Genomic DNA, 19,254 nt, shown 5'->3' with positions numbered 1-19,254 from the left:
CATACCTTAGCGATTCGATTTTCGCAGAGATCTCTTGGCTCTGTCATATAGTCTGTAAAATTTTCATCATTGATTCGATATTAATAATGATCGTTCCTCACAGGTAATGAAAATCGCTATACTTTACGTCGCAAGAAATCTTTATCGAAATAGAATATAAGGGCCCTTAAAAATTCGTTTTCTTAACTTATGTTCAATACTTAAAACTAAAATTAAAATAAAAAAATCAGCGGAGCCTGACTTGAATTTTTTCGTAACCTAACAGCGTTTATCAATTAACGCCTGTGTATATATGTAATATATAGCTTCGTTCCGTCAAAACTTTCAAAACTTTGTTTAATCTCGTATGGATCATGAATATATTTCTCCTACGCTTCGAATGTATTTTTTTGCTAATCAATAATACGTACGTAAAGACGTAAATGTTTTATAAACATAAACCGAGTATTCGAGAATATTTCTCAGCGTATATCGATGATCGTCGTGAAGTTAAGTTTTGTCGCAACGAAGAATTTTTCTAATATATTTCCAAAGTTTGAATATCGGATTATTCGTACGGAGGCTCCTGAATACTTGCTGTATTCATCAAAGTAATATATTCGCAAACTTCAAAAATGGATAAAAGAGAAGAAAGTGAAAAAAAAAACTGGAATCATAAACAAAAGCTTAAATATCAATGTTTTATTTTGAGTGGCTTCAAGATTATAAGAAATCTATTAAAAGCGGTCAACGCAAACTAAAATTGCTCATTTTATTCAGATGATTATTTTCTGCAATCCGACTGTAATATTTTTCATTGTCGGATTGCCACCGTCAAATATTTTATTTTACAGCCTTGCGTCGATATTGGTTAAGAGCAAGACCCGCCATATTGAATTGACTACGCCAATAATCAAAATCCGTTTCAGTGATATTGTAACAGATAGTTTTCTGAATAAAATTACCCTTCATAGAGTGAGATCGAAAGATTTTTTTAAAAATAAAACAGTGATTTCTAAGCTTTTGTTTGTAATTTTGAAACTTTAAAAACTCTAAGGAATGAAAAGTACCAAGTTTTACGCCAATTTTCCATTGCAAATAATCCCCCCGCCGCCTCGCTGCCCCCCGACAAACGTCAACGATAATTAATCCTAATTATAATCATTCAATACGGTATTGAGAATCGATATTTACTAAAATTCGCAGCCTTTAAATGCCTCGCCTCCAAAGATCGACTAACGATCTCCGTGAAAATTATGCCGCGATAGCACTTTTCTCAACAACCTTACGACCGTTGAGTTGATCTTGAATTTGATTAAGAGACTTGCCCTTAGTTTCGGGTACAAAAAAGGCTATAAAAACGATGCCAATAAAGCAGCTCAACGAGAACCAAGCGAACGAAACGTAGACGCCAAAATTATCGGAAAGTACCTGATACATCTTGGAGACAAAAAATGCTAGCAGGGCTGCCCAGACGTTGGCAAGGGTGACGGCGACGCCCTTAACGTTGGTGGGAAAAAGCTCTCCCAGCATCATGTACGAAAGGGGACTTAGGCCCAGAGCTACGGCCAGTTCGTACATCATAACCGAGCCGTCGAGGACCCACCCTGTCCCTTGGACGTCGACGCCGACGCCGAGCTTAAGGAAATAAAAGCTGCAGCTCGCGGCAAGGGCGATTCCAGCAGCGGTGGTCGTGGCGATAAGGAGCGGCCTACGGCCCATCCGGTCAACCAATATGGCGGCTGCAACGCCAGCTGCGAGCTGAAAGACGCCGAGGATTATGACGGCGAGACCTGCGGAGAGGCCAGACTCACTCTCGGCGAATATTTCCTGAGTGTAAGACTCGATGGCTGCGAGTCCGCTGAACTGGAGGACGAGCTGGAGGCCAAAACTTGCGATAACGGCCCGCCGATTTCCTGGGGTATCGATGAGCTGCCGGGTGCCACCACGGCTGGACAGATCCTTGATCATGGCTTGGTTAATCTCCTCGATGTCGCGGTCCAGGTCGGACCTCGAGGCGTAGACTCTCAGACGCATCAGACTGGCCTCGGCCTCGGCGCGTCGTTCGTGCATCAGAAAGAAGTACGGAGACTCGGGCATCCAGGAGAAACTCAGGACGAAGAGTAGAGGCAGGATGGCACAAAGGCCAGCGAGGATCTCGTAGGAGACGAAGGGGCCGATGGCATGAGCGTAGAGCTCGCCGAGGGTCACCATCAGCTTCATGAAAGAGCCGAGGGCTCCCCGGATATCGCTATCGGCTATCTCGCCGATGTACATCGGGCAGACGACGTAGACGAGGCCTTGTCCCAGCCCGCTTATGAACCGTGAGGCGTAGAGGACGTGCCGATTGTCCGCGACCAGGATCAGGACCCAGCCGAGGAAGAGCGGTACTCCAGACCCCAGTAAGCTTCGTTTCCGACCATATCTGTCGACCAGGAACGCCGCGATTATGTTCCCCGGCACCGTTCCCAGGAGGTAAAATGACGCGACCCAAGACGCCTCGTCAGACGTTATTGGCACGTGAGAATTGTCTCCTTTCAGGTACGGCAGTGTCGGTGATGTCCAACCGATATGAGAACCGGTTATGGCCAGCGATATTGTCGCTGGAAATGTTTTCAATAATTTAACGGTTTTTGATCGGTTTCAATGTTTTGTAAACTTGGAGTGAGTGACTGTACGATGCTGGTCTTACGGTAAAAGAGATCGGTATCTCATGGTAAAACAGGTAGGGGCATTACGGTAAAACAGTTAGGAGCCTGTCATTATGGATGGAGAGATATTTCTTGTAGCGATTATCTGTACAGTCTTAAACTATTTTCATAAGTTAACGTAAGCAAAATACGTACAGTTTTGGGTAAGAAATGAAAATTTATGCGTATGTTCGTAACCTGATTCTTTTTGGTTATCGTAACGCGTATTATTTTCTTGAAACTGTTGTGATAATTACACTTTGGTGTTACAAAAAATTGATTTTCAGGCCTTGTAACTGAATGTAGTGATCTAAGCAAACAGATTTACTGTTGCAGTAAGTAGAATATACAGTATAAGCATGTATAATCGCACCAAATATTTACTTGTACCAACATTTGTATTATAATACCAATAATTCTTAAATCATAGAGACCCGTTTTACTAGAATTTTTCAGTAATTATTGCAAACGAAATTTTCGCTGATGCGGTTTCGTGATTTCTGGCTCTTTTACAATCAGATACCACGTGACGCGTGAAGAACAAAAAATAAAACTTTAATTAAAATTGTAATTTGATGCAAATTGAATTTATTCTCGTTTACTTTGAAACTGGTTATTATACGCTAAACTCTAAAACGCTAAAAACTAGGCAATCGTTTTATATTTAAACGGTGTATGAACTTATATACCAATATTACTTTCGTATAGTTCATAATAAAACTCAAGTTTTTTGCCTATTCAATTTTCAATAGGTCATGAGGCTTTATTTGATTTTCATCCATGACTTTTTTCAACGTTTAACGAAGTTCAGTTCAGTTAAATCTGATTAAAATTTACAAAACCCAAAATATTTCAGTAGAATTCTGAGCCGTCGAATGTTGTGAATTCTAATACCACTTCGAGTAGAACCAACAAAATTTGGTTGAAAGAAGATCTTCAGGGTAAAAATTTGCCCCACTCTGCCGTACTTTTCTTATGTACACTTGAAATTATCGCGAGAATTCGAATCTTGAGAATTTCAGAGAATATTCATCTTTTATACTCATTACGCTTACCGGTAAGTGCCGCTAAGTATTGTGGCCATTGCTTGGTTCGCGCTGTCTCCATCTTCATACTATATCTTCATATAAACCTGACTAAAAAAACAAACCAAAATTAACCGCGATGCGATTAGTTTACGGGTGCAAAAATCAGCGATAATGAAGTCTAATCACAGTCTTATACGTGATCTAGAATGGTGTTGGGAAAACTTGAAAAAACAAATGTAGTAACGAAGAGGGAACACGTCTGCTCACAGACGATAAAATATAAACTGATGTACCAAAAAGCGTGTGCAGTGCTCAATGGGCGTGGATTCGAATGCAACCAAAACTAAATTGCTCGTATACACGGGAAAAAATGTCGTCTTCCCGTAACCAGAATTTTATTCTGCCAGTAAAATTTTTTTGACAATCCATGGTACTTCGATAGTTTTTATCACACTGGCTCTATACGTTTATTCCCGAAGATTTCTTCTAAATTCAATATCGATTTAAACGTGAGATATAGGTATAAAAGATCGTATGATAGTTATGAAAAAAATATTATGTTTTTTTTGTTTATCAGAAGAATTTTGCAAAATAATACAATCCCTGAAGTAAATAATAATCCAACAATCATCAATATTCGCGGTATGTGTAAGATAGAATCACGTACGCGAACAAGTTTAGGCGAATATAAAGACAGAAAAATTAATTTGTTGAAAAAGCTAAAATTTTGCGAGTTTAGCTAACAAATTTCTAAATTTCTAAATTGGAAAATCAACTTGGCTATCATACTTGCAAAATTTTCGCTATTGTAATGAAAATTCTTGCTTCAACAGCAAAAATTCGTGCTGACTTTATATTAGCACTAACACTTGCTGGTTCAGGGAGTCATTTGTCTTCGTGCATGATGGTATATATGCAAGTAAGACTATCGATCTGGTCACTGCACTGATTCGATATAAAAATTTCAAAAACAATAACGTCAGCAAAATTATTTCCAAACAACCGAAACATGAGGACGTATTTCAGTCAATGATCACTCAACTTTTGATAGCCAAAGTTGTCTGCGAGATCTAAAGACGCGTGTAACGACGAGGCTGGTGAACCGGAATAGTGAACGGCATGAATAAAAAAAGCGTGTAAAATTGTGATACGTGGTTAGCGCGATTGTTGAATTTTCAAGGACATTTTAGGTAAGAAATATGTGAATCTCAATTTTGTTTGAAATGGTACATGACATGCATAATCGGATCTCGATAGCCGATCAAAAGAGAAATAGGAAAAGAAGGCCTACAGCAATAGCGGTGAAGCTGTGAAAAAAAAGTAGACATAAAACAGAATTGGCAGTTCGTATTTTCTTGTATAGTTGAACTTGAAAAGGAATGTTTATTAGGTTGCCTTGTACCGCGCGCATTTAGTACTGTAAATATTATTATCAGCATTCAATGAACAATGAGATTTCTGCCTCAAGTAACAATAAATATTTATCAATATTTCAAGTATTGCTAATAAATTGAAAAGATTTTTTTCCCGTATTTGGACAAAAAGCTTATTACCAGAAACTGGTATAATATGCACTCGATGCGCGGTGATTATAATTATTTTGTTCAACTCACGGAGATAACGTTGAGACTTGCTTATGACATCAAGACAATTGGTAGAATGTGTGTTATTAGTCGCGGAAGTGATGAGAAAGAGATCGTTTTATACGCGTACCTTTATCAAGAGCACTGTCTTATCAGTTATAGTCAGACTTGATTGTCCCCGCGACCAATTACCATCCTAGCGTGCCAAAAATACAGGATTTGCAAATATTTTCTCCCCTCTGAAAACTTGATTTGTCATCAAAGCTCGCCAAAGGTGTATCTTGGAATTATATCACGTTTCCATGCAATTATATCAACTGCATGTGCGCAAATGTATCACGAATTATTAAACATCGTATTTACCGCTGTGAATGCAACATATTTTACAAATTCACATACAGTTGGTCCTGAATCTTCGATACCTTAAGCACGAATTAATACCGAAAAAACTACACTCCAATAATGATACATCGTAAAACTTTAGCTGGCTGTAATCTAATTAAGTATGCAATTGAGTTTTTTCATAAGAGCCTGAAATGATTTTACACGTCTTACCTGCATGTATGCAGGGTTGCCTATGAGCAGTGATGTATGAAATATTGAAAAACATGTTCATTGAGATTGAAAATATGCTTCAATTACGCTTTCCAATTTCATCATTTTGATCCGTGGTTGTTATTGAATTGATGTGGCTAATTTATAGTCCACATTTCAAGTGTTCAATATTTCTCTCGAACGTTCTTGAGGAGTTATAACAAACATTATAAAACCGTATCTGGTAGTTGAAAATCGCTGTAAAAATTCAATTTTGTCCAACAAATCGCAGTGACAAGATATTATAAGAATGATGTATAGAACATGCGGAAATTTTGATGAATCTCTCACGAGAGCCGGATAATTTGCATCTGACGATATCGATCGCATAAAAATTTGCTTTGATTCGCGGTTCTATCCTCTTTAAGTTTAAATTGGTACTGGACTTCAGCAGCCTCTCATCTGCAGAGCCTCTTCTTTTATTCTGCTTGAAAATTGTGGAGATTAAAGAAGCGATCATTACGCAGTTCGATTATTAGCCTGCCGAGAATCTGCCCGATATTCTGGCGGAAACAGAAACGTACGTCTTTTGTCCCAACTTTCGGTCCAAAGTTGAGTTTTTTACAAGGCGATGAAATTTTTCTGCGAGATGGGATTTAAAAACTCCGTACATAATCCGTTATTTCTTTTGTTTACAGCTGGTGTGAACATGTTTTAATTATACTTGTGCTAGTAAGATAAAAATTCAGGCGAAGGTATATGTATAGTCATTGTATAGACAGTCGAGAATATCTCTGCAAATTTGTTCTGCATAAATTCAGCTAAGAACAGCATTACACCGCTACACGTGTGTGTGTGTGAGTGTGAGTAAATGAGAATCGTTAAATATTACTCATATATACTGATAAGGATGAATAACATCTCGGGACGAATTTCGAACACTTGTCCAACTTCTCGTAGATGAAAATCTCCTTTGTATCCAACTCGCAAGAGTTTTTACGTGTGTGAGAAAACACGAATATGTCATTTACACGTTTATTTAATTTCCTTTTTCTTCAGTCATTTAGTTAACTTGCAGAAAGATAAGTTTCATTTATTGCCTTCTTCGAATTTTTATAACTGCGCGTTAATTAACTCTGCAACAGATTTGCTGTCGCAGAATGTGTTCCGGGTTGTACGTAGAAATGTAAGTCTCTATCAAGTATTGCGGTCACAGTAATCACGTGCATTTACAACCTTGCGGTATTTAAAAAAAAGTATTATGCTCCACATTAATTAGTCAACTTCCCGACAAATGGAACTAATTATACTTATTTTTAAATTTATTCTTTCATCAGAACGAATAAATCAGTAATATGAATGAATGAAAACTCAGGCTGTGTCAGATTCATGACAGTTTACTGATCATCAATAATTGACGACGGTTGAACAGTAGAACTGCAGAAATGACGGTTTTTCATAAAAATCAGTGAATTCTCACGCAACCTTCCAAGTCGCGAACTTTTCACCTCTGGAAAAAATGATCCCCTTGTATCTATAAACGTTGAACAGAAATAACTCAGATAAAACTTATTTTGAGGACAACGTTACATGCTAAAAAATCCAATTATTAAATCAACGCTGAAATATATCTTTGCTGAAAAATATCTCGCCAAAACTTTTACCGATCGTATACACGATAAAAGATTTCGTTTTGCGAATCTAGGGAGATACTAAAAATAGAAAACAGAACAAGATAAAACTTTCAGCCTTTCCAGATATTAGAATATTTTTCGCAAAAATCAGCTCCCATAAATCGCCGTTGACCAATGAACCAAAACGAGTATCAAACGAGCTGAAAGCCAATTCGCATCGTCAATTTTCATCAGCCAATAATCTCAATCATCCAGAAAACACTAACAACGAGACATGATACATCTTGATTTTCAAAAGAGAAGCTACCTGCCTAAAAATTCCAAACAGATGTTGGTCTCAACTCGGTGCTATCACTTATCAGCCTTGAAAAAAAAAATCGACAAAAACAGACAGTGCATAGCTGTAAATCACTAGCGTGATTAGGAAAATACCACTCGTAAGCAAAGACGAGATACACGCAAGCATACGCGAAGTGTATAATGACGCACGATAACGGCGACGAATCATATCTCTCATCGTAGTAAACTCCAGTAGCTCTTTCGTTCCGGAATAACTGAATAATACGCAGCTGGCCTCGCTCCGTCCTACAGGTATTTGACAGTATTATTATCTAATGTTTTTTGAGTCTGAAAAGTTACGTGGAAGCCCGATGAACATGTTTCAATCCGTTTTTGCATCTCCAACAGTAACGGTCCAGGGTAAAAATCGTTTATCCGATATTATCCGTTCGATTAAAATTCGAATTTCGAATCTCAGTTCGAACATGTTTCAATCGGTTTTTGGATCACTGAAAGTAACGGTCGAGAATAAAAATCGTTCATCCGATATCGTCGAGTCAAGATTGTTCCTCCAGACCCTTTTGTCCGTTGTATTAGAATTCAAATTTCGAATCTCGGTTCGAACATGTTTCAATCGGTTTTTTGATCACTGAAAGTAACGGTCGAGGGTAAAAATCGTTTATCCGATATCGTCGAGTCGAGATTTTTCCTCCAGACCGTTTTGTCCGTTGGATTAAGATTCGAATTTCGAATCTCGGTTCGTTGGCGCCGCGCTTCAAGTCGGTGCATCGAGATGTATCGATTCTCGAACAAGAATAAAGACACAAGGCAATCGATGATCGGACGTTGCTATCGATTCAGCGTAATAGCGAGTAGCGACCGTCTGCTGTCAAGTGTCAATTCACGTCTGTTCAGTGTTCAGTCTACTGCAATATTTGCCTGTGCAGATCTCGTCTCATGAAGGAGAGGGAACAGCCTAATAATCAGAAGAATAATATTCTATCCGGTTTGAGACTCGCGCTGGCTTAAATTGCATCCAATTTCGCCTTACACAGACACGCGCAAATCCGCGTACAGCGAAATTCCACCTTATACTTCGGTCGCAAAGAAAAGACTTTATTTGCACGCACTTAAGAACCAGACGTATAGAAAGAAAAGAAACATCTCAATCAATCATTACTTGTTTCAGCTCCGTAAAAAACTGAGCGATTGATAAATCTCTTGGTAGAAGATGTGCGGTGGTTTTACATGTTCAAAAAATGCACTAACGGCGCTAAACGTTCTCTACATCGTGAGTATTAAATAATTAAATTTTACCATATATTCATATGAATAATATTCGCAAATCATAAATAACTTTCTCTCTTTGTCTCTTTAATTCATTATTCATTCATTCATATATTTCCACTTTCTCCTATAGAGTCGCCGTATATCTCCCGATGATTTGCTACTTTCGAAACGAAAACGTTAAAAAAAACTTCTCATCCCCTCTTCTCTCGTTTTTTCCTTTCAGGTCGTCGCCTTCATCTTGATTGGCGTAGCTGTCTATGGCAGAGCCTCAGCACTCGTTACAAATTTGCCTATAATCGGAGGAATTTTAGCCTGCGGAGTGATACTTTTCCTCATATCGATACTCGGCCTAATTGGAGCGATAAAACACCATCAAGTTCTACTGTTCTTTGTATCCTTTTTTACACCACAAATCGTTATCACTAGCTGATCAATCGCAATCAATTGCCCTTTGACCTTCCAAGTTCGACCCAAGAGTCGATCTCTATATAGAATCGTCTTATTTCATCGTTTGCCATAAATTTTTTCACGAGAACTTCAGGTTTTAATTTAAAAGGATTCGTCGCTGTTTTTTTACATAATTTGGTAAAAATCTGATAGATTCTACCACAGATACAAACTAAATATTGACAAAAAAATGTGTACCAAACTCTGAAGGCTGGAATCGCATGAATTTGTCGAATCGCTAAATAGTCATTTGAGGCAGCTATGCTTACTCGCAAACTTTTGAATATTCGTGTCTAGCAAAAAGTACCAGAGTAAATTGGGAAGAGAAAATTACAACTCAATCTTGAATTGAACAAGAGAAGTTTATCAACAATATGCTCCACAATCTTTATGCCTTAGAATATTCAGAAACAGTAAATAACAATGTGAGATAAATGGGTTTGTTTAACGATAAAAACCAAGCGTCGTTGATAAAAATAAAGCCAGATTTTATTTCAATTGACACAAATTTTAGTGAGAATGAATGTATACAAATGGTAAATAAGATTTGCATTGTCTTTTCTTTATCTCAATTTGCCAAAAAATTCAATATTCAAATGTTCCTAAATTGGTCTTCTTAACTCATCGACAAACAGTACATGGTGATTTTGTTCCTGCTATTCCTAATCCAGTTCAGCATTGCCTGCGCTTGTCTTGCCGTAAATCCTGAACAACAAGAACAACTTGCCGAGGAGGTAAAAATAAGAAATTTGATTCTTTCGTGCGTCGTGTCACATATTATTCTTCGATCGTACGATAATGTCTTTGCGCTTAGCTAATCCAAATCTGATTCTATAGTAATACCATTGTTATTTAGGGATGGAAACGAGTAAATGACGACTTGAAAGCGAAAGTTCAAAAAACATTCAGTTGCTGCGGATTTGAGGGTTCCAAAATGGTCGGCAAGCCTTCTATGGATCACCCCAGCTGTCATTTCGTAAATGTTAGTACCATGTTTTTACATACATTTATTTGTTTCTTTCTATTCTAACAAATGACAAATATTTTACTGATAAATGAAACATACTCATTCTGCTTTGTGATTGTAATCTTAGGATTTTTGCTGCGAATTGAAACCACAGCCATGCGAGTGCGAACCGTGTATGCACAAACTACAATCAACGATCGACTATGCTTTTAAACTATGTGGCGGAATCGGACTATTTTTCAGTTTCACAGAGGTAAGTCGAGTGAATGAGATGCGAGTGAATAAGCGGAAAAACGTGACATTTCGACCCGTGCCTGGTGTCATAAGTATTGTATCCGAATTTGTAAAGTTCAATACAAATTATTAAATTGATATGATGTGTGTGTTTGAATGATGAATTAACAGTAATTATATGAGAAGTGAATCAATTTTTCAAGAAATTTAATAGTTGATGTTGAAAAAGATTTCTTCCATCATTAGTAACGGTTCTTCTTAATGACGTTCGTCGTGTCTTAAAACTAACAAGTACATGCCTATTACAGTTTGTTGGTGTTTGGTTGACCGTACGCTACAGGAACCAGAAAGACCCAAGAGCTAATCCTAGTGCTTTCCTCTAGTCTAACACCATCGCCATGTCCCCTGTGTCCTCGTACGAACCTCCTAACAGATGGTGGGTGGCTTTTAACACTGGTTATGGTATTTTCAGACATTCTCTCACTAGTCACAAGCAGTTATAAAAGTTGTCTATCAAGGTTCGCGCAGTGTGATTACTCTTCGTAAGACATTGTCGAAATTGTAGTGAAATAAACATTATTCCTTTTTTCCAACAAACTCATCCAGGATTCACAACTTTTATTAACTGCGACTTTTCCATCTCTTCAATGTTTCCTATGTACATACATAGGTATTTACGTCTATCGGTTCAATTTACAGGGGTTAGTTATAGGAAAAAACTCTACTGTAAACAAAAGCATTCCTAACATTAAATGCTTGACCGATGATTGTGCGATATTTTGTGAATAACATGTGTGCATGTCGTATATCGTTATTAGATGCCTTTTGTACTGAAACATTTAATGTTTTTGCTTCTTGTGTGCTGTTTTGCTTTCTCTGTTATAATTCTCAGTCACGTCTGAAGGGTTGGGCTTAGATTTAAATATGTTTCATAGGTGATTGCAGCATTCTTGGCTAGACGTTATAGAAACCAATTGGACCCAGACGAAAAGGCTGCGCGAGCTGTTTTTCCTCGTCAAAACTATCTTTACTGATTCCGAAAAAATTGAGGAAGAGCCAAACGTTGGAAGTCTTTAAAGACCAATTTGACTTGTTCTAGGATCATTTGAACATTAAATTGAGTCTCATCGAGAATACTCGTTTTTTTTGTTTTATTACAGAAATAAATATTTAAAAAAAAATCACAAAAAAACCGTAAAACAATCGGTTTAAAAAAAGAAAGTTTAAAAAAAAAAAAAAAAAAAAAAAATAGATCTGTTCTTCGACTTTGTTCCTGGAATTAATGTAATTAACTGTCTCAAACTGTCAGAAATCCTGAATAGCCAAAGATCAAATTCTCATCGATCATAGAACAGCGCAGCAACGAACTGTCTACTACCAAAAATACATCAATACCCCTAATATGTTGCTCATTCCTGGTAGTAACAACAGATTTTCGTTTAAAAAAAATTAACATCTAATAGAGTTAGTACAACTGCAAAGTCACCACTATCTAAACGTATCTTTTAGAAAGATTCATAACTGCTCAACAGTGTGAAATTACTCTTAACGATTACCGAAATCTTTCTTTTTTCATCCCACAATCCAGTAATAAACATGTTCAAATCGGTGAGGGGGACATAATAGATGAAATGTGTGCTCTAGTCAGCCACTACGACACTATCATAGCAAGCCTCAATGCGCCTTGTAGTATTTAGCATAAAACAGTTTACTGTTTAGATATTTACCTTTAAGAATCTCCTGGGAGAGGAACGTTTCTACAGAAATCGTTTCTGCAAAATTTATTTCTACAAAGCTTGTGTCTACAGAAAAATTATTTAAATACCTTGAGAATTATTCGTCCGGAAACAAAATTCAAGCGATTTGTGGCACCTTAAAGGTTTAGAATAAGTTGAGCCGTATCCGAAACCACAACACATGATTCCCTCATAAGAAAGTGATAAAGATAATAATAGAATAAGTTACGGCTTCGCTTTCTGTAGAAACGATTTCTGCAAAAACGATGCCCTCTCAATCTCCCATATCTACCGAGATCTCTTTCTTCTTGCTGCGTACTAGACAGGCAGACAGAGCTAATTATCGCCAGAATTCCGCACGAGCTTCAACTTCAAATTTTATGTATACCTATTGTTAAGCGTAAATTTTAGGACAAGAAATTATCTTATTTCATTCCGTATTTGTTAGAAATATTGCCATCCATTCCCTTCAAATTAACGACCATTGTTTAGAGTTTACTTCAAAAATATGTGTACAATTTAAAACAAAATATATATATATATATATAAATATTAAATATATATAAATTGGTTATTCGTTCGCTGTGCAAATGCCAATTCGGAAGTAGTATTTCATAATACTGTAACTGTATAAATCGTTTGAATTAATCAATCCGCCATATTCGTCTATTATCGAGGAAATCAAAATTTCCAACAACCGAAGCTTTCTTCCGTTAGTGTGATTTTTGTTCATTTGAATTTTTACCACTCCATGTTATCTTTAGGTTCTAAATATTGTTCAGCTTTTTTTAAATTTAGGGGATATTAATACCAAGTGAATGTTGTATACCTTTGCGAAATCTTGCATTCTATTTCAACGGCTGTCGAGCATAGTTTTATACCTAACTAAATTTTCCAATCATCAAAAATATTCTTCTATTTATTGTATTTGTATTTTCTTTTTGTTTTTTTCTTTTCTAACGTAAATTCTTTTGTTTGTTCTTTTAACATGATCTATCTTGAAGACCAATGATTATTCCGTATTGATTCATGTTTATGAAAACCTAATACGTTCCATTATAAATAAAAAACTGTAAGCATAAATAAAATTCTATTTCGCGATTACAAACAGCTTAGTTATACCATTTACATACGCAATATACAATACGTAATATTTGTCTACAGTTTGTCTATATAGATACGATTTCAGGCTTCCGCACTTATTGTTAGAATCAGAGATTGTGGAGTTCGAATATGTACAAAATTCAAGACTAAAAAAAATCTAATTCCATTGAGCCCGCTCATATCAATCAAAATGTGGCTCAAAACGTATTTAAGAAAAAAAAAAAAAAAAAAAAAAACAACCGATGAATATTACGTAAAACAAACTTGTACTATTATAGTATAATCACTTGTAATCCTAGAATCACGTAGGTACATTTACTCGGCGGTTTTCAGAGTTTGATGTATGATGGAAATTTCCTGTGATCATTAAATCGTGATATACTTGGTTTTCGAGCCGAATAGACAAACTGTAATTTGAAATATCTATGTACACATATATATGTGTATGCATAAGCCAGACGCAAAACTATATAAGTAAGTGAAATGTATTCAATTGTAGAAATATATACGTAGTCTGTTACTGTAACCTCAGCAATCAAAATAAATAAGTAGTTCAGTACGTATGACATTTACTCATATATATACACATTCGCGTTATGCACGTTATGCAGCGTGATGCGTATTATCCGATTCCTGACACAGCGCTCTGCAAACTGTAGTTATACTCAAGAAAAAAAGAAAAATGAGATAATAAGACTATATAAACGAAATTTGAAACTATGCAAACTCATTTCTGTGATACAAAACTCTTGGCAAATATATTTCTTGAATTCCCCGTTTCTTCCGACATCAAAGATGAAACCTTCTTCCACATATATGTATATTGTATATGTCTAAAATATTTTTTTTTTTTAATTGTCTTGTAGCGATTTTAAACTTGTAGTAAGAATTTCGATCAGAGGATAATTATGTTTCAATGAAGAATAAATTAGACGCTCTTTAATTATTTTTTACAACACTTCGTTGCGTTTAGAAACTTTTAGAAACAGAAAATCATGTGTTGCATATTTAAAAAAAGAAAAAACGATACATCGTTCTCAACAACTTCCCTACGAAAAATCGAGTACATTATTATATACATGTTTCGGATTTCCGTCTTGCAGAAATAAAGCATAACTCGACGTATATTACATATCGATTATCGCATATATACGTCGTCCGATCATCCGTCTCTCATGAAATTATCATATCGTTAGTAATAAGATGGATGACCCTTGTAGTATTTCGAGGCTTCCGAATGTCCAAGAATCGAAGCTCTGTCATTACCACCGACCTCTCCATACTGTCCGTTATTTCCATAGTAAACTTGATTCCCATAAGCTAGTTTGTCCCCGTTTTCCTTCCCGGATTTTACCCCCTTGTCGTAGTGCCCTTTGTGCCCGTGTTCACCCCCGTTGTACTTCTGGTCCTGGTACCCACCGCTGTAATAATTATTCCCCTGGTCTCCAAAGGCGCCTCGGGTGCCTCCGTAGTCGTAATGATCACCCTCGTCGTTTGCAACGTCGTAAAAGGTCGTCGTTTTCCCAGTCTCATCCTTGTGGTGGGAAGTCTCGAACCCATTTGTTGCGTGTCCCTTTTTGTGCCCAGTTGCCGCCTTGTCTTCGGCCCCTTTGCTACCTGCGAGAAGTGTTTTTTTTTTTTCTTTTTTGTTTCCTCTTTTTGCTGTTTTCTTTTCTCTTCCCTTCAAATTTCATATTTTTCCTCACGGATAGCGACAGGAACCTTTCTTTTCAAAAGGTCTGTCATTCGGTGTAAGATACAACTAAAAGGATCACTTTATCCAACTAGAAAAACTACGGTAGGAATCCAATAACGATTGCTGGCTTTCGGTTAAGAATATTGAACGTGGGAAAATTTTCTTCTGTATTCGATTTTAATACTCCCAAGAAAATATACCTAGTATTATTTATTTATTACACATAGCTTGTAACTCGGTGAAGTAATGAATTTAAAATTATTGACAAAATTCCGGATCAAACTGTAAATTGTGTCTCGACTATAAATCTTAACAAAGATATAAATTTCTAATTTTTTACAAATACATTTCAATTCATCGTGAATAATACTCCATGAAAGTAAGGCCCGGGATACAATGTGTTATGTCGGTACACGGTCCAATATCGAGGGTTTTCATTATCGAAACCCGAATACTGCTTTTGAGTGGGTGAAGCTTTTGAGCCAAAGTTATAATAGTCGACCTGACGTCGCGAGAAACCCGGCCGCTGTATCTTTGGCACAATGACATCACTAAGAGGACGAAAGCCCGTGAATACTCCTCCGTAAATTTTCTCCGTCTCACCTTTCTGATCATAATGACTTCCACCCCCGTACGACTTCTTGTCCACATATCCAGACGTTACGCCACCGGCGTCAGTGTAGTATCCAGAGCTACCCTTGGCGTCTTTGGCTGCCAACTGGCCAGCTGAAAGGCCTTCGGCCAGCCGACTGCTCGACTGACCTTTAAGGCCCTTCTCGTCATGGTAAGCGCCGTTGTTTACGGACTCTCCACCCTTGGAAAACCCGCTCTTCTCTAGTCCACCGCCGTAGCCTCGACCATAGCCGCCATAACCGCCACCATAGTCACCGTAGCCTCCGCCACCATAGCCACCATAGCCACCATAGCCACCATAGCCGCCAAAGCCTCCACCACCGTACCCGCCATAGCCTCCACCACCATATCCACCGTAGCCTCCACCACCATAGCCGCCGTATCCCAGGCTTCCTCCATCGTAGCCACCGTAGCCACCGAGGTCAACGATTCCAGCACTCGTGCCACCGAGATCGCTGATGTCAGATCCGACGTCACCGTAGCTGGATGAGAAGGACCTGGTCCTACCGCCAAGTCCAGACCCGTATCCTAGATGGCCGCCGTTAAACCCCAGGGAACCGAGACCACTTCCGAAGCCAAGACGACCTCCAATCCCGCCGATCGAACCACCGTAACCACCAATCCCGTATCCGATACTGTCAGAACCTCCGATTATCTCGTCAGACGTCGCAGTGGATCGCACTCCCCGGAGAAACACTGTCAGAATCAGGATGGCGCGAATTGACGCACCTCCGATTGAGATCATCTTTTTGATTAATGGGTTATGCGGGTATTGATGTCGATGCAGCCCTTTGATCACTAATAGTTTCTCGTCTAGGGATCCTGTTACCATCAGCTACCAGTTATACAAGCACCTCTTGATTCCCCGGATTATACTGATAATCGCTCTCCTCGCAGGAGGTCTATTTATATCTACATCAGGTGGGGTCGGCTGGTAATTTAGTCAACCGCGACACCCCGGTTTAGGGTAGGGTGAAGGTGGTGAGGAAGGTTCTTGACGCAGTTGAGCCACGTTCTTGCAGGCTGTGATCCAGTGTATACAGGCACACATGCGCACCTTGGTGTGGCGGGGTTTTATCGTCTAACTATTTTGAGGCTCCATGATAGAACGGATGCACTGTGTTATCTACGGTTTGTTATACCCACCTACATATGCTGTTTGTGCAGCAGGTGTACAGTCACTCGATAATATGCAAGTACCGACACGGAACGTGCATCGAATCAATCAATCGTACTGGTACGTACCGAGTCTCCGGAGATCGGATGTTGCTTCAACGGTGGAAATTGGTGACAGGGCCGCGAATGCCCCGCCTGTATATCCTGCATTTGATCTTTGTTATATGTACTACTATTACAACAATCATAGTACCAAGCATTATCGCTTTACATTATTGTAAAACAGTGTAAACTAAGGTGGGTTTTATTTTCCAAAATTTAAAAACCACTTGCTACAGAGTTAGACGGTACAAATTAATTTTTTGGTAATTTCAAAACTAGTTCTTTCCGTGACTTACAATGGAATGGAAGATCTTTCAATTTGAAGTGGAATAAGTTCGTGTAAGCTTAAGTATTTCGAATTCGTTTTCATTGGAAAACATCGATGTCCATTGTCCATCGATCCGTGTGAATGTAGCGAATGATTCGAGCGTGTTTATGGGAACATTCGAGTTGCTTGCTCGAAGTTTATTTCACATTCTGTACTGCGTAAAAATATTACATAAAATGTTAATTTAGGTTGTTGGGTCGTTACAGTCCAACTAAAATCGCAACAAATTAAATTTCCTTCCTTTCCCTCCAACTACCAAATATTTCGACATCCGAATTCCTTCCTGCCACTACACGGAGTTTGCCGAGAGTAACCTTCAGCCAACAATAAGCCTCAAGGACGGCAGCAAATCTACAGATGGGATGTAATTATAGCAGCAAATAATCAATTTAACTTGTAATTTTTAAAGTAGCCCCAACTTGAAGCCGTTTGTAATTATTTGTAATTATCTTCAGAGATAGTTCGTATGTATCAGAATTTTTCACTCTCACGAATTTCGAATTGAACAGAATAGAGTCTGTTTTAAAAATATAAAAGAATTCTAAACTGGTAGTTATTCGTTCTAACAACAATTGCTAGGACGATCGTTAACAAAGTGTATTAATCCATCTCCATTCGACTGCTCTAACTTTTCATTGATCTGTCGGGGAGTTCGAACGACAGATTATTACTCAAAATAAACTCGACCGAGTATATTTTTCATTGGTGCTGTTCAGGATTCAAGTACGCATTTTTTGTAATCCAGAAAATCGATCCTACCTAAAAATTTGCTGCTAAATTTAATGATAGAAAAATTTTCAACCTTCTGCGAAAACATCTCTCATTTCAAAGTTAATACAAGAAAACTGTCGAACCACCAACAATATGTGAAGACATAAGAAATATGATAAAATAATTACGATGACTTTAGAAACAGTTCGAAGCTTTTCAGGAAAGTATCTTCAAACGAGGATTCCTATGAATTGCAAATTTTCGAACGAGCCCAAGGCATCGCAGACTTTTTAAGAGGGTGGCGACAGACCGGGAAAACCGGAAATAGTCAGGGAATTATAGCGGAACATAGGGAAAAATGTATCTTTTTATTTTATTTTTTAAATCGTTTTCAAACTTCAACCATGATTAGGACATTCAGTTAAGCTAACTTTCGGAAATAGCATTATTCAATTTCTAATTATTTGTGTTATCCGAAGCAATACAATATATTTTTTCCATACAAATTTACGTATTCAATGTGCAGAATTTCTGGAGCTTTCGCCATCATAAATAATCTTTCCAAAATATACTCAATTTAAGCTTCGTGAGAAAACATCAGGGTATTCCGAATTTATTGAGAGTAGTGAATTTTAATTGAACAAACTTGTCGCCACCTTGCTTCCCTTCTACATAGACAAAAAAAAAACCAAAGAAAGAAAGAAAGAAAGAAAAAAAAATGTCCACCTTTAAAGCAAAGGTGAGAAATGCAGTCAGAGAACGGTCGACGGGCGGGTCTGACTATCGACGTTTCTCGGAGTGAAAATTCTGCAGGAGATTATACAATAATCCAATTTGGTAGGTCCGTAGGGGAGAGGACAAGGGACGGGGTTCGAGGGGTGAAATGAAACTGCGAGGGGATTGCTGGAGAAAAGCTTTATAGCCGTGCGGGATCCAGATTCCATATTAAGTACATGAATCCAGAGGGCCATGCAGTTAGTAGAGGCGACGACGCGAGGTTCGTGGACTCGAATCTTTACCACAGGCGGCAAAAGTGGTGCTCATCAGTTGGCGCAAGCCTAAAATTGCGATACGCCGTGAAACGGACACCGCGCAGCGCTCCCAGCGGCCCTTTCCCATAGCGAAGATCGCGCGCATCGACGAACGAGGAGCCTAGCCAGTAG

At 38.1% G+C, this 19,254-nt stretch overlaps 3 protein-coding genes across 6 annotated transcripts; 1 reads left to right on the top strand and 2 right to left on the bottom strand.

The window, feature by feature from the left end:
• Positions 1–1,116: 1,116 nt before the first annotated feature.
• LOC124411148 (facilitated trehalose transporter Tret1-like) lies at positions 1,117–5,369 on the bottom strand. Its single transcript, XM_046890118.1, has 3 exons — positions 5,311–5,369; positions 3,725–3,805; positions 1,117–2,582 (listed from the first exon to the last, which is right to left on the bottom strand). The coding sequence occupies exons 2-3, from the start codon at positions 3,780–3,782 to the stop codon at positions 1,234–1,236; spliced, it is 1,407 nt and encodes a 468-aa protein (XP_046746074.1). The 5' UTR covers positions 3,783–3,805; positions 5,311–5,369; the 3' UTR covers positions 1,117–1,233.
• Positions 5,370–7,936: 2,567 nt separating this feature from the next.
• Positions 7,937–14,186, top strand: LOC124407557 (tetraspanin-13). 3 transcript variants are annotated; one of them, XM_046883928.1, is made up of 7 exons: positions 7,937–8,039; positions 8,917–9,018; positions 9,241–9,408; positions 10,100–10,198; positions 10,321–10,446; positions 10,559–10,684; positions 11,601–14,186. In XM_046883928.1, exons 2-7 carry the CDS (start codon positions 8,959–8,961, stop codon positions 11,697–11,699), a joined length of 678 nt encoding a protein of 225 aa, XP_046739884.1. In that variant the 5' UTR covers positions 7,937–8,039; positions 8,917–8,958; the 3' UTR covers positions 11,700–14,186. The 3 variants fall into 3 exon arrangements, with proteins under 3 accessions (XP_046739884.1, XP_046739975.1, XP_046739804.1); XM_046884019.1 differs by lacking the exon at positions 7,937–8,039 and adding an exon at positions 10,974–11,101 and having other exon boundaries at positions 8,586–9,018; XM_046883848.1 differs by lacking the exon at positions 7,937–8,039 and having other exon boundaries at positions 8,587–9,018.
• A 401-nt stretch (positions 14,187–14,587) lies between these two features.
• LOC124407287 (glycine-rich cell wall structural protein 1.8-like) lies at positions 14,588–16,970 on the bottom strand. 2 transcript variants are annotated; one of them, XM_046883427.1, is made up of 3 exons: positions 16,088–16,970; positions 15,805–16,054; positions 14,588–15,122 (listed from the first exon to the last, which is right to left on the bottom strand). In XM_046883427.1, the coding sequence occupies exons 1-3, from the start codon at positions 16,664–16,666 to the stop codon at positions 14,698–14,700; spliced, it is 1,254 nt and encodes a 417-aa protein (XP_046739383.1). In that variant the 5' UTR covers positions 16,667–16,970; the 3' UTR covers positions 14,588–14,697. The 2 variants fall into 2 exon arrangements, with proteins under 2 accessions (XP_046739383.1, XP_046739293.1); XM_046883337.1 differs by having other exon boundaries at positions 15,805–16,970.
• Between the last annotated feature and the right edge of the window lie 2,284 nt (positions 16,971–19,254).

This window comes from Diprion similis, chromosome 1 (genome assembly GCF_021155765.1).
Source record: "Diprion similis isolate iyDipSimi1 chromosome 1, iyDipSimi1.1, whole genome shotgun sequence".
In the NCBI taxonomy this organism is placed as follows: domain Eukaryota; kingdom Metazoa; phylum Arthropoda; class Insecta; order Hymenoptera; family Diprionidae; genus Diprion; species Diprion similis.
The sequence above is the reverse complement of the archived record's forward strand: the minus strand, read 5'-3'. Positions and strand labels throughout refer to the sequence as shown.